Source organism: Bufo bufo, chromosome 11 (genome assembly GCF_905171765.1).
Source record: "Bufo bufo chromosome 11, aBufBuf1.1, whole genome shotgun sequence".
NCBI lineage: Eukaryota > Metazoa > Chordata > Amphibia > Anura > Bufonidae > Bufo > Bufo bufo.
In genome coordinates, this window is record NC_053399.1 from 63,898,589 (window position 1) to 63,913,925 (window position 15,337).

The 15,337-nt window shown below is 44.6% G+C and overlaps 1 protein-coding gene across 3 annotated transcripts in view; it reads right to left on the reverse strand.

Moving 5' to 3' along the window:
- The window catches only part of HECTD1 (HECT domain E3 ubiquitin protein ligase 1), an 86,941-nt gene that overhangs the window by 25,610 nt on the left and 45,994 nt on the right, over nucleotides 1–15,337 (reverse strand). For all 3 annotated transcript variants that reach the window (XM_040411171.1, XM_040411169.1, XM_040411170.1), the window contains exons 9-21: nucleotides 11,114–11,228; nucleotides 10,656–10,830; nucleotides 10,351–10,489; nucleotides 10,055–10,225; nucleotides 8,652–8,874; nucleotides 8,305–8,568; nucleotides 7,474–7,550; nucleotides 7,267–7,401; nucleotides 6,342–6,488; nucleotides 4,306–4,400; nucleotides 3,078–3,183; nucleotides 1,615–1,749; nucleotides 23–162 (exon numbers count right to left, since the gene is read on the reverse strand). In XM_040411171.1, coding sequence (XP_040267105.1) covers nucleotides 23–162; nucleotides 1,615–1,749; nucleotides 3,078–3,183; nucleotides 4,306–4,400; nucleotides 6,342–6,488; nucleotides 7,267–7,401; nucleotides 7,474–7,550; nucleotides 8,305–8,568; nucleotides 8,652–8,874; nucleotides 10,055–10,225; nucleotides 10,351–10,489; nucleotides 10,656–10,830; nucleotides 11,114–11,228 — 1,922 coding nt within the window. The remainder of the gene's footprint in view (nucleotides 1–22; nucleotides 163–1,614; nucleotides 1,750–3,077; nucleotides 3,184–4,305; nucleotides 4,401–6,341; nucleotides 6,489–7,266; nucleotides 7,402–7,473; nucleotides 7,551–8,304; nucleotides 8,569–8,651; nucleotides 8,875–10,054; nucleotides 10,226–10,350; nucleotides 10,490–10,655; nucleotides 10,831–11,113; nucleotides 11,229–15,337) is intronic.

Here is a 15,337-nt window from a genome sequence, read left to right on the forward strand (position 1 = left end):
ATGAGTCCACAGGACAACTTACTTTGCATTTGTTCCAATCCAATACATGATTCCATTGTCATCAAAGTTATGTTGGTGTCGGAATATACAACTTTGGCCTTCGCGTAACTTGCGCACGAATACAAAGGATGACCGATCAAAGTCATACCACTGTTTAGCCACCTGTAAAAGGTCACAAAACAACCCATTAGGAGTGAATTTAATACAGGACTGTTTGGATGATACACAATTTTTAGCCATAGTTCTTTTTTTATATATATATATATATATATATATATATATATATATATATATCAGAATTGTTTTTATAGAGTTCTATCCAAAAACAAACAAAATGCACATCATGTTTACAGTGTCTTTTAGCCATAATTCTTAAACAATTTAGAATGCCAAGAGAGAGGAGAGGGGCTTAAAAGCAACAAGACTCATTTGCATACTACTAAAAAACTGAATTTATTTGCAAGAGAACCGCAGATCTCCAAACCAAGGATATCATTTAAATCAAGGCATTTACAGAATGTGAACTAGAAAGCCTTCTCAACCAGTGTTCAGGGGCAGACTGGCCATAGACTCCACAGGGAAATTTCCCAGTGGGCTGATGCCCATGATGCCGCTCAAGCCCTCCTCATGGACGCCAGCTTGGTACATAACGATCTGCTGGTCTCAACATTCATTAATGCTAGGAGCATCAGGTACTTATGGCCTGGCCAGTAGCCTCAGGTGCCTTCCTCAGGGTGGGGAAACAGTTGAATACAGCAGTGAGAGTGGCAGTATTTAATGCTGTACTGTGCTATTTGGTTCTACTGGGACAGTGTTTTGTGCTGCACTATGGTATCTCTGCCCCCCCCCCCCCCCCCCCCCCCCCCAACATCTGTTGGCCCTGTGTACTTATGTTGCCCCTCATTCAGTCAGTTTGGACCCACATTCAACATGGGGCCACTTTAATGCTTATTCCAGGGCCACTTTACATTCCCAGTCTGCCCCTGCCAGTGTTCCTACTTGCTTCTGAAAGATGAGGGAAGAATGAGAGTCTGGAAGCTCACTCCCCTAAAGGGTGTATTACACCTGGCGATTTTTTGGCAGATGATCGCTACGAGCGTTCATAGTAACACTCGTTAGCGATCTGGCAGTGTAATACTGCAGTCGATTGTTTGCAGGCAGAAGATCATGGTGTCTAATCACGGTCTGCTGCCGGCAAACAATGATTCAGTATAGGGAAGAGCAATGACATAAATATTGCTCCTCCCTATACTTCATGTAATGGCAGCGGTCTCCTCCGCTAGCGAGCAATCGATTGCTGGGAAAGAACGCTTCCTTCCTGACAATCGCCTGTTAAATCGGGCTGTCTAATACACCCTTAGCCAATATTGCTCATATGTCCAAGATGCCTCTCATTCGTCAACAGCCTACAAAAAAGTTATGGCTCCCATTATGCTGTACAGCCCAGCTAACCAATCCAGTGGGATGCTGTGTACTACCTATTATGAATTTAGAACCCGCAAGCTTTAACCTTTTACAACATCTTAAGATAGCCCGATTTAAGAATCTCTCATGATGGTCATAGTTTAAGACATTTCAAGTTTGCCAAGAGGAATTAATTAATTATTAACCAACCATTTTAAGCAAATACTGCTCTAGGGACTCCACAGTTGCCAACGGCTCCATCTTCAGCATGCGACCAGTTCGGTCAATAAGAGAGGTCTCTCCAGGGGCACGCTCCAGTCTAAACCGAAGCCTCCGAGTTAAGATCTAAGTAAAGAAGAAAATATAAGATAAGCATTTGACAGCCCGATTTAACAGGAAGCGGTCCTTCTCAGCAATCATCTGCTCGCTGGCTGACCACTGCAATTACATGTAGCGATCTCCTACTCAGTATAGGGAGGAGCGATCCTTATACCATCGCTCTTCTCTATACCGAGTCATTGCTTGCCGGCGGTAGAACGTGATTAGACACCACGATCTGCTGCCTGCAATTATTTTTTTAACCATCAAAAGATTTGGATTGCCTGATGAATGAGCAATCAGCAGCAGTAGTACACTGCCAGATGATTGCTAACAAGCGTTACTATGAACGCTTATTAGCGATCTGACGAAAAATCGGCAGGTGTAATACACCCTTTAGGCTACGTCTACGTCTGCAGTTTGAATTCTGGTCTTCCGAATACTGGAATTGCTGTATCTGGCATATGCTGGAGGCCACTAGCAACCAACAGATCCCATTCACAACACTGGGGTCTGCAGAGCTTCTGGCATGAATACCAGCTCTCTGACAGAAAAATACCAATGTATGCAGCAGTATTTTTCTGGCAGAAAGCTGCTATTTATGATGAAAACCCAGCAGACCCCAGTGTTGTGAATGGGATCTGTCAAGTGCCGGCAGTCTCCAACATATGCCGGGTACAATTCCAGTATTTTTTCGTATGCCAGAATAGAATAATGGAATGCCAAGTCTTAACAGGAATGGTGGACCTCAAGAAAAAAAACACAACAATAAGGGTCCATTCACACGTCCGTTGTTTCTTCCCTGATCTGTTCCGTTTTTTGCGGAACAGATCTGGACCAGTTCTGTACCCATTCATTTTCAATGGGTCCTGAAAAAAATCAGACATTGAGCTGTCCGATTTTTTTCAGGACCCATTGAAAATGAATGGGTACAGAACTGGTCCAGATCTGTTCCGCAAAAAACGGAACAGATCAGGAAAGAAACAACGGACGTGTGAATGGACCCTAAGAGACAGACTGTTAATATTTGCTTTATAAGATTCCCTCACTGACTTCCACATTTTGTGCTACAAAAAATATAGAGATGTGGCATTGTGCTGGCAAAACATGGATTTCCTGTCAGAAAAAAATAAATAATAATAATTACTCCCCCACACCTACTGTTCCATCACAGCATGAAATAATGGGCTGGAATCCCATACATCGTTTGTGGAACATTTCATGGCAATCTGGGAGTAGGTGAGAGAGGTATGCATTTCCTTTATACTCAGATCACTGCCATAAAAGCAATATCTGGAAGCGCTTACCACCCAGAATGTTCACATATAACCGTACTATCTACTATAGTCATTTACCTGCAGGTTGTAATTGGATCCCGGCGTATCATACAGATGCAGCGGCAGCCGTTCTATAGATTCAAGCACTGCAATCAATTTTCTGACCAGTGCAATTGCTGGTCGACTAAAATGAAGAAGATAATTTAACATTTACATCTCCCTGAACTCAAAACCACTACTACAAAATATATGAATGCCTTTTAGATCCCATTGCATAACTAAAATAGATTAATGCTCCAAACAACAAAAGTCCTCAGGCCGCTGCTGGTTTATTTTCCCTGCCAAGAAAACGCAAATATGAAAGGGAGTAGGAATGCAGGTTCAGATTACAGCACACTTGTAGTCTATAACCATCGAGAGCCAAATCTGCTAAAGAGCAGAATATTTTTGATCAAGACTATCTGCAAAGGTTCTGAATTTTAGTAGCAAAGGAGTAGATATCCTTTACGTCTACAAAGGACGGTACATTACAGTGTTAAACTCTGAAGCAAAAGCTGCATTAGGCGACTTTCACTGGATCCGGCAGGGCTCAGCAAAAACGCTTCTGTTACTGATAATACAACCATCTGCATCCGTTATGAACGGATCCGGTTGTATTATTAACATACCCAAGACGGATCCGTCATGAACTCCATTTAAAGTCAATCAAGGACGGATTTTCTATGGTGTCAGAGAAAACTGATCCGTCCCCATTGACTTGCATTGTGGGTCATGACGAATTCGTCTTGCTCCGCATCCCATGAAGGAAAGAAAATCGCAGCATGCTGCGGTTTGCTTTCCGGTATGGGAACACAACCAAACGAAACGGAATCCTTTTTGGAGCACTCAGTTCTGTTCAGTTCAGTTTTGTCCCCATTGGCAATGAATGAGGACAAAACGGAAGCGTTTTTCTCCAGTATTGAGATCCTATGACGGCTCTTTTGTGCCATTTTCTTTTGTGACAATGAATGGGGACAAAACTGAAGCGTTTTCCTCCACTATTGAGACCCTTATGACAAATCTCAATAGCAGAAAGCAAGGTGTGAAAGTAGCCTTAGAGGTGAATATCACCCTAGATATTTCAAAGGGGGCAATCTGCAGTGTAAATTTGAAATCCACAGCATGTAAATTTGCGTGCATTTTTTCAACAATGTGTGGATGAGATTTTGTAAAACCTCTCCCTCTTAGCTGCCATTGTACCCACAATCGTGCATTGGAAAATGCGTATATGGCCCATGTGAAAATACCCTAAGGTTTGTATACATACCTTTCATCGTCCTCATTTTCACTAAACGCAGTTTTAAAGACATTCAATCGTTCCACCAACTGTCCACAGTCCTGCTTCAGATCAAAATCTTCACTCTACAAGACAATAACGATTCAGCAGCTTGTCTTCCCCTTCCCATTGAAATAAATCTGCACTGTGTTCTGGTTGTTTATCTAACAGCCATGTTAGTATTATAAACCCATTTCTGCACGTACAGTGAGGAACACAAGTATTTGAACACCCTGTGATTTTGCAAGTTCTCCCACTTAGAAATCATGGAGGGTCTGAAATTCACATTCAGGAAATCACATTGTATGATTTTTAAAGAATGTATTTGTCTTGCACTGCTGAACATAAGTATTTGAACACATGAGAAACAGCAAGAATTCTAGCTCTCAAAGACTTGTTACTGTGCCTTTAAATAGTCCACCTCTACTCCACTCATTAATCTAACTTAGTAGCACCTGTCTGAGCTCTTTAAAGGCACCTGTCCACCCTACAGTCAGTCAGACCCCAACTACTACCATGGGCAAGACCAAAGAGGTGTCAAAAGACACCAGAGACAAAATTGTGGACCCCCACAAGGCTGGAAAGGGCTACGGGGCAATGGAAGAGGCTAAAGATGACTGTCAGTCTCCCTCGGACTGGGGCCACATGCAAGATCTCACCTCGTGGGGTATCACTAATGATAAAAAAGGTGAGGAATAAGCCCAGAACTACAAGGGAGGAGCTGGTCAATGACATGAAGAGAGCTTGGACCACAGTTTCAAAGGTCACTGTCGGTAGAACACTACGCCGTCATGGTTTCAAATCATGCATTGCACGGAAGGTTCCCCTGCTCAAGTTATCACATGTCCAGGCCCGTCTGAAGTTTGCCAATGACCATCTGGATGATCCAGAGGAGGCATGGGAGAAAGTCATGTGGTCAGATAAGACCAAAGTAGAACTTTTTGGTCTGAACTTCACTTGTCGTGTTTGGAGGAAAAAGAAGGATAAGTTGCATCCCAAGAACACCATCCCTACTGTGAAGCATGGGGGTGGTAGCATCATGCTTTGGGGGTGCTTTTCTGTGAAGGGGACAGGACGACTGCACTGTATTAAGGAGAGGATGAATGGGGACATTTATTGTGAGATTTTGAGCAACAACCTCCTTCCCTCAGTCAGAGCATTGAAGATGGGTCGTGGCTGGGTCTTCCAACATGACAACGACCCCGAAGCACACAGCCAGGATAACCAAGGAGCGGCTCCGTAAGAAGCATATTAAGGTTCTGGAGTGGCCTAGCCAGTCTCCAGACCTAAATCCAACAGAACATCTTTGGAGGGAGCTGAAACTCCATGTTGCTCAGCGACAGCCCCGAAACCTGACAGATCTAGAGGAGATCTGTGTGGAGGAGTGGGCCAAAATCCCTGTTGCAGTGTGTGCAAACCTGGTCAAGAACTACAGGAAACGTTTGACCTCTGTAATTGCAAACAAAGGCTTCTGTACCAAATATTAACACTGATTTTCTCAGGTGTTCAAATACTTATGTTCAGCAGTGCAAGACAAATAAATTCTGTAAACATCATACAATGCGATTTTCCTGAATTTTTTTTATTTAATTCTGTCTTTCAGAGTGGGAATGCACCTACAATGTGAATTTCAGACCCCTTCATGATTTCTAAGTGGGAGAACTTGCAAAATCGCAGGGTGTTCAAACACTTCTGTTCCTTACTGTATGTATGCAATCAACATTTCCACTACAATGGATCAGCAGTGGACTGCCTGGTTATTGAAGTAAATAGGTAAATCCCTGACTCTGTCAACATATTTCCGCTAAGAAGGTACATTATTAGTGAGGTACACTGCGGAATAAAAGATACAGGTCAGTTATATGCAAAGCCTTCTGCTTCTGTCCACTGTTTTTTTTTTTGTTTGTTTTTTTTGGTACCCGTCGACCCCCACCAATTCCTGATAAGTCATCAAAATCTCCAGGCTGAAAAGCTCCTTTTATTTTATTGTTGATTTTAAAATTATTAAAGAATCCTTAAATCCGTACATTGTTAAGCACAGTGAGCAGAGCCTGCACCAAACCACTACTGCACATTTCATAAGGAGATATGGTGGTTTCATCCTTCAGCAGCACAATTAGGTTTTCCAATGCAGTCTTCATTAGATCTCTCCACGTATTTTCACCTTCAATACACTGAAACAGAAAGAAAAATCGTGGGATCACTAAGGGTATATTATCATCCTGCAGAATTTTGCCTCAGCACAACCCTTAAGAAATCTGAATGTAGTAGCATGCAGATTGTTACTGCTGATTTTGCCTGGGATTTCACTGCTCACAATACAAAGGGTTACACCGGCAGCATGACCTCAAATCTGAACGGGATTTTGTATTGTGGGCCAGGAGATAATCTAATGTTTATGGGGAGCTTCCGACTCTCCCCCACCAGATGACTTCTGGGGAGAGAAGAGTTGGCTGCTCTAAAATTCAACGCTTGATCCTTTTGTTCTCCTGGAAATAAGTGAAAAATGGGGTGTCTGACAGTGTCAGTCTCCCCACTAAAAGCACATACACATTTGATCGAACTAAGGCTGTACGTGTATAGGAGAGTCTGGTGAGATCGCTTGTTTGAATGTTTGTTCAACTAACAGCTACTGAAGTTGTACGGGCACAATAAAGGGGTTTCCTGACTCCATCAGCATCTGATGGATGGGGGTCCGACACCAGGGACCAATGCTGATCAGCTGTTTGAGAAGGCACTCCTGCAGCTTACGAAGTACAGCTCCGTACATTGTATAGCGATTGTGCTTGGTATCACAGCTCAGCCACATTCATTTGAATAGGACTGAGCTGCATCTAGGCCACATGACTGATGCACGTGATGTCGCTGGCCACCACCAGTGTCCTCGCAAACATCTGATTGGCAGGGACCCCCACAGATCAGATGCTAATGAGCCTGTAAATCTGTACAGACCTGTCTGTTTGTGTGAAGTTCCCATGAGGACTCCAACTGTGTGGCAATATTCCGCAGAGTAACCACCACACCACGTGGCATGCTTTCCACTGCTTTGAAGTGATCATCATACAAGTCCCTTGCCATTGTCCGTACCTGTCAAGACAAACAGAGTCAGCAGCTGTCAAGATTTAGCGCTGTCCTCAGACAAGCAGAAACCACACATACCTTCTGCTTCGTTTTCTCTAACTTGGACTTGAGCTTTTTACCTCTCTTTCCGGTCCAGCCAGTAACAAACTCGGAGCCTGAAACACAATGGTTTTGAGAAGACTTGTTCTGACATTTATTCCATGAGCTATCCAAATTTTCTAATGTTTTCAGAGCTTAATTGATATTTACAGAGGATATGCATAAGCCATGGACATTTTTCAGCTACTTCCAAACTATCAACCTGTAAATTTAAAGGGAAGAAGGCGCTGCTCGCTGATGGGCACATTCCTATTTACAATGGAGTGTAGTGTACAGACAGACATTATAAATTTTCACACTTAATAGGATGCTATGATAGTATCCAAGCCTTTATGGGTTTAACAGACCAAGGGCTGGGAGAAGTACTTTTTATACATGTTAAAAAATTGGGCCTTTTATAACAAAAGTCTAAGGAAAAAAAAAAAAAACACTTTACTGCCCAAACCAACAACCAGTGTTCACCATTCATTTTTAAAACTGCTCTGGGGAAAGAATGGTGAGCTGTTCCTTAAAATGGTTTCCTGAGGAAAGGTCATCAATATCAAAATCTCAGAAAACCCCCTTTACCAGCCTTTCTGTGGCACACCATTCACTTCTATGGGAGCAGGTCTAGAACTCCTGCCAGCACTAAGCCATCTCAGAAACTCCCATAGAGATGAATGGAGCTGCTCCGTCCATTTTTGGATACTCTGCGGGTTTCGGGGCCCCCAGTGGTAGGACGTACACCAATCAGATAGGGGATAACGTTATGTAACTGGAATACTGCTTTAACAGTTATGAAGCCAAGCTGAAAGTTGCATGTACACTCACCTAACGAGGTCTCGGCAGTAAAAGAATGCTTGGTTCCCCTGTTTGACTCAAAGACAAAGCCTGGTAGATCTTCCTTCAGTATGGTAGCTTGTTGTCCATCAGAGTTGTGGATGGCAATTTCTCCATCTTTCAAGCATGTGAGGGACCAGTTGCCCACCGTCAGCTTACCTGGTCCAGGAACCGATAAAATAGGCTGGCTGGACGTGGAGGGCTTCACTTGGCCACGAGCCCTCTGTAGTTTCTCTAAAAACTCACTTCTGCTTTCTACACAACATAGAGAAAAGTCACGTTACAAGGTGTGCTAGTAGCTGAAAACACATCGCACGCAGGGGGAACAGTGCACTTACCTGAGCTGTCAGAGCCGCCTTCTGGACTTCCACTTGAATACATGGTCGCAAGTTTTCCATCTAAGATAAAGCGAAACCAGCCATTGCTGCCATTGGACAATTCTAATGCTGCAGCATCACTCCAGATGTACAGACAATCCCGTCCTCTAATAACAGACCAGTCCCTCCAATGATAGGGCCTGCCTTGCTGTAATTCTTTGGCATCTTCCTGTGGTTCATCCTCCTAGAGATAACAATGGCAAAAATTAATGTTACGTTACATGAGAAAAAAATCCCTCCCACCAAGATTAGCTGCACAGTGCTAACAGAGAATCCTGATCAGAAACCTAATAGAGCATAAAGAAAGGGGTTGACTAAAGCACAACAATTTAACTCCTTAAAGGGGTTATCCAAATTTGTAACATTTTAATGGTACACCCCTCCTCCTACCAGGCCAGCGCTGAGCTCCCCGCTGTAATTAGGTTGCAGACACTTCCTAGCCGGGTTACAACCCCTGTTGTAAGTGGGTTGCACCTGGTAAGTCAGGCAACCTTGGGAGATGTGAGTGGTCAGTGCCCAAAGCTGACTGACTGCACAGGCGCAATCCGCGTACATGGCGGGTTGTAACCTTGCTCGGTACGAATGTATGGCATGTGATCCAGAAAATTCCTGCTACCTAATTGCAGCAATGGCCCAGCAATTATATATTCAACATATTAAAAAAAATATCTGAGGATAACCCCTTTAAGGACGCAGCTTATTTTAAACTTCAGGATGCAGTGATATTTTTTTTACCTATGCTTAAAAAGCTATAACGTTTTTATTTTTCAGTCAGCAAGACACAAGCTGTATTTCTAAATGGCAAAAGTTGACGGCGTTATAGTACACGATTCTACCATTGTTTTCTGGGTGTGGCTTGTTTTAATTTTTTTATGGAAATTAAAGGCGTTTTTAAGTCACAATAGGGGTATTTGAACCTGCAACCCTCTGATCGCCAATATTACCAATATAGGCTTCTGCTAGGGCCCAATACACATCAAAACATGCCAGGTTTGCAGGCCATTGTTAGGCCTATGGCTGTCCAGTCAATTTCCTCAAGACCCTGTGACTGTGTTGCAGGTAGATAATATAGTAAGAGAGGGAGTCTCTCCCTTTCTCTAACCACTCAGATGCTGCAGTTATCAATGACCTAGGGATCTAGGGGATTAAAGTGCTGATAACTCAAATCCTGAGAGTGAGAGCGAGGTGATGTCACAAGCACAGTTCCTGAGGCCACACCATCACGGTGCCTTAATATTAAGTGCGTAGTTCCCACAACATACAATTACAGTGCAGGGTGGGAAGGACTTAGGGTCCATTCACACGTCCACAATGTGTTTTGTTGAATGGACCCTAAATGTAATGATTCAGATTCCCTTGCTCACCTTTTCTGGTTTGGGATCTTCCTCATTCTCATCATCAGAGGTAGGTCCAGCTAAAGTTGACACTTTACTTATAACACCAAGTCTTGCTAGCTGGTCTAGAAAGAGATCATCGCCTTTATCCACTAGGTCTCGGATGATCTGCAGTGCCAAAAGGTGACCATCGTCATCATCCTGAAGACGGAGAAATACAAATAGACAAAAATAAGTGTATTATATTCAAATATTGCTATACTGCCCTAGAAACTACTGGAAAAAAAAACATACAGACTCCATGCGAAATGCATGCAAGAACTCACCTCCTGATCCAAAACAGTAGCAGTAATCTCAACAAGGACTGTGGGCAGATTGTGCCCAGCATCCGAGTCACAAACTTCTTTCAGCAATGCTTCGGAGCAGAAATGGATCATCTTTCGGATAAGGGCAAGGCTGGCTTTCCTGTAAGAAGAAAATAGTATCAGATCCTAAAACTGCTTGTAAACTATACTACAAATCACATAAGGGCCTATATAAGTATTACTATTATGACAGAAGAACATTAAGTTCATCCACCCTGAATCTGAAAAATATAAAATATGTCCTGCCAAATCAACATGAACTGTACCTGATTGATGGGAGCATAGTCTGCTGGAAAGTTTGAGCAAAAACAGGCAACAGCCTCTTCAAATAAATTGGAGCCATTTCTGGGTCCCCCTTAGGCTCATTACACTCTTCTTCCTCCCGATTAGAGTCTTTTTTCTTCTTTTCATCTCCTTTGTTAACAGGACACATCCAGTCTCCTGAAACACACAAGAAAGGCTTGTGGGAAATCTTTCCTATAAAACGGTTGCTTTTTTCCCACATGCAGAGATCTGTGGGGCAATCTGCTTGTATTACACACAGCCTTGGACTTGGATGTGGAAACAGCTGTAGCATGCCTCCAAATCTGATAGAAGGAAATTGGGCTTTGTAAACCCCATTCACAAGGATTAGATTGTACTTCTTTGTAAATGTTCTGCGTACATTGCTGTGGAATATGTTGGTACTATATAAGCACTGGATAAAAAAAAATAAAGCACAAACCTGGAGATTGTAAGATGGCAACCACCTCGCTATGCCCACGCTCCCGTGCTTTGTCAAGTGGAGTCTTTCCATCTTCATCACGCAGGTCTGGATTGGCTCCATGGCGTAACAGAGTCTAGATGGGAAACACATAAAAATGTCATCTATAGGCTTGTCACATTAACTGGCTTAAAAACCAACATGTTTCAGAATTTATGAAACATTATATAACATTTTGGACATGGATTTTTAGCTGTGAAAGTCAGAGCACGCTTTGTTATCCATATGATCCTACATACCTACTGTACTGCAAGAGGCTTATTTAATGGTTCTATCCCTTTAATTATTACTTGTTAGTATGCGTTTAAAAGTATTTTCCAAGATTTTAATACTCCTGATCGAACTGTTTGGGTCTGATGCCCGGTACCCCTGCTAATCAGCTGTTTTGGAAGGCATCGGCCTTCTCCATGCTTACCAAGCATAGCACCGTACACTGTATAGCGGCTGTGCTTGGTATCGCGCTCAGCCTCATTGACTTCACTGTGCTTGGTAAGCTCCCAGGAGCGCCAATGCCTTCTCAAACAGCTGAACATCAGGTGTCCCAGGTGTCGGACACTGACCAATCAGATACGGATTACCTACCCTGAGGATAGGTCATCAGTTTTAAAATCCCAGAAAACCCCTTTAATTATTACCCTTTTAATGTGGTGATAACCGTTGGCTTACTTTTACTACTGAATGTTCATGTAGCGAGTTAGTTAGCTAGCTAGGTAATATATACAAGACCCCATTGTTCTGTGTAGGCCGCATTCTTAAGTGACGAGTTCCTTGGTCTGCACACTATCTCGGGGTGGGGGGCAGCGTCCTTAAGGAAGGATGTCTGTCTGAGACTCCCTCTCTTGTATTTCACCATGACTGGCTGTTGGCTATAGGCCTGTGCCTCCATAGTGGCCGCACCCACAGCTTTATCCTACCTCCCAGTGCATTGGTGATACCACTATGGAGGCATGCGAGAGCCTGGCTGTGAGTTGGTTTCTAGCACTCTTCAGACCCTGTTCACACACCACAGGTGTTTTAGTGGTAGGACCCCACGCGTGCTGAGACACCGTGACGTGGTGCATGAGGGGCTTCGATATGTTCCTGACTGGAAGATATTGGCAAAGTTCTCAGCTTTTAACATCGGCTTGAGGAATTAGCTAGTATTGTCAGTTGCCTATCATTTTGGAGCATATGTCCTTATCACTGTTAGTAAACGTCTTATTCACTTACACTGTGTCAAGCTTATCTTATTCCCGGATCTCAGAATTCACGGTAAAAGACCTACTAGGTAATCACTTTCCAAAAAGCTGTCTAAGATACCACCCCAATTCCCAAAAAGTTGGGATGCTGTGTAAAACATAAATAAAAACCGAATGCAATAATTTGCAAATATCTGTGAACACAGTTCACTGTCCAATCCATAAATTCAAGTTGTATCATACAAAAAAGAAGCCATATGTCAACACCATCCAGAAACGCTGCCGTCCTCTCTGGGCCAAAGGCTCTTTTAAAATGGTTTGAAACAAAAAGGAGATTTTTGTATAACTTACCAGTAAAATCTCTTTCTCGCTCTTCATTGGGGGACACAGGAACCGTGGTATAGCTATGTCCTCTAGGAGGCGTTGACACTAGTAAAAGCTGTTAGCTCCTCCCCTGGCAGCTATACCCCCTCCAGCCTGGAGAGAGAGCTTCAGTTTGTGTACAAGCAGTAGGAGAAGCAAGCCAACCAAGAAAAAAACGTGGAACACCAACCATGCCCAACACCCAACGGGGTTCAAACCAGCAACAGCTACAACTGTGGTTGAACAACAATACTGGGTGGGTGCTGTGTCCCCCAATGAAGAGCGAGAAAAAGATTTTACTGGTAAGTTATACAAAAATCTCCTTTTCTCGCCCATATTCATTGGGGGACACAGGAACCATGGGACATCCGAAAGCAGTCCACAGGGAGGGAAAAACCACAGACCCATGGAAACAAGCGTCCCTGCAGGCATCTAAGAAACTGCGGCCTGCAAAACCACGCGGCCCAAGGCAGCGTCCACCGATGGCAAGTATGCACCTGGTAAAATCTTGTGAATGTGTGTAAGGAGGACCGGTAGCCGCGTTACACAACTGCGCAGCCGAAGCGCGATTCCTCAGAGCCCAAGAAGCGGGGTTCCGTACGCCGGAAGGAACTGGAGGCTGCCAATAATGATCAGAGCCCTGACCACGTCAATGACGTAACTCCCTTCCTAGGGAGTAAAGGAGAGGGACAGTGAAGGAAGGACAACTTCTTCATTGATGTGGAAGACACAGACCAACTTCGGGAGAAAGAAGGAATGGGCCGGAGAACCGCCTTATCCTTGTGAAGACCCAGGAAGGGTTCTCTGCAAGAGAACACCACCAAACTTGGAAACCCGTCTGATGGATGTGATAGCCACAAGAAAAAAATACCTTCTAGGGCAGGAGCCAGAGAGAGTTCTCCCCAAGGGCACAAGGGAGAAGACTGGAACGCTGGGAGAACTATATACAGATCCCTAGGCGGTAAAGGATGGTACGGAGAAACCGTATGTGCCACTCCCTGAAGGAAGGTTTCCATGGCCACTAGAAGACGTTGGAGGCTGCCCCAGGATAGAAGCACCAACACCTGACCCATCAAAGAACTAAGGGCTAAACGAAGGTCCAACCCTGATTGTAGAAAGGATAGGATCGTGGGGAGAGAACAAAACGGAGTAAGGGAATGTCCCGGCTTACACAGAAGCCCAGGAGGACCGCCAGGTCTTATAACAGATCCTGGGAGGTGCAGGCTTCCTGGTCTGAATCACAGTGCGGAAGACGTCCGCCGAAAACCCTCTCCACATCACAATTGCGGATTCAATAGCCACGCTGTCAACCAAGACACTAAGGCTGATGGTAAGACCGGACCCTGTGAAAGAAGTTCGTCGCTGAGTGGCAATGACCAAGGAACGTCTCCTAGGAGAACGAGGTTGGCGACCACGCGCGACAGAGCCAATCCGGAGCGACCAGTATTTGTCAGAATGCCCTCCTCTGATCCTCCATAGAACCCTGGTAGGAGAAAAAAAAAAAAAAAAACACGTAAGGAGGAAGAAGTCCCGCCAAGGAGATATCAGGGCGTCCATGCCATATGCTTACGGAACTCCTGCTTGGGAGAGAAAGGTGGGGAGCTTCCGTGATGATACCGTTAGCACACCCAGACCAATGGAAGGAGTCCCTGTAGAGGGAGGGATGTGGAGGGCGCCACCAACCACCAGTCGGGATCGGAGAGTGTCTGGAATGGAAGGCCAGCAAACGAATACCCCGTGCAAATGCAGATGAGGGACGGTAGTAACGTAGGAGACCGGCGCTATTCAGAAGTAGCCAATGATTAAGTGGCTGCGCAAAACAACTCTGCCTGAGGTGTCCATCACCTGACAAAGCGCTGAGCAGTAAGAACCTAAGTATGTAGTGGTAAGGCAATACCGCTCCCACAGGAGCAGCCAGCATTCGGCCCATCAGCGCAAAACTGAGGGCGAGGCCTTGAGACTATCTGTAGAAGCCATGTACCGTACTGCCCCAGGTTAAGTAGAGCAACCTTAAAAACTCTACCTGGAAGGGCACTGGACAGGAGCAGCTGCCAGGGTAGGACCCCTACCTGAGGGGACGTCCCACTGCAGCGACCACTAACTCGAGCATTAGCGAAGGGCTGCACCTGTGGAGGAGAACAAGCTGTAGGCGCTAAACCAGAGTGCCAGCATAACCACTTCCCCAGAGAAGGAGGAGTGGTGATAGTGAATATAGAGTCAGTGAAACACTTGACTCGCTGGAACGTACTCACCATATATGTGAAATGGTGTACGCATGATGAATTTATGCGGACAATATCTTGACCGACTGGAACAATGGATGCCCGTGGAGATGAGTGTCTCTAGGACACAAGTGATGCTAGTAAACCCTCTGAGAAGAAGAGGATGTCATAATCATGCTCAAAACCAGCACCAAGAAGAGAAGGATACAATGAGGGATAGCCCCCGTGTCCACTGGCGGCACCCATAGCACTAGAGTAAGAGTGCCGGACACTGTCAAGTACCGACTGTTGCCGCGCCCTCTCATGAAATAAGCGAAGGCACCTAGAGCCGTGGCGCAGTTGAATTGCAGTATCTCAAGATGCTTAGTTATTCCCCCGCTAGTGGATCACTTGTGAAGGGGGGAATGCAAACAGGAAGCACG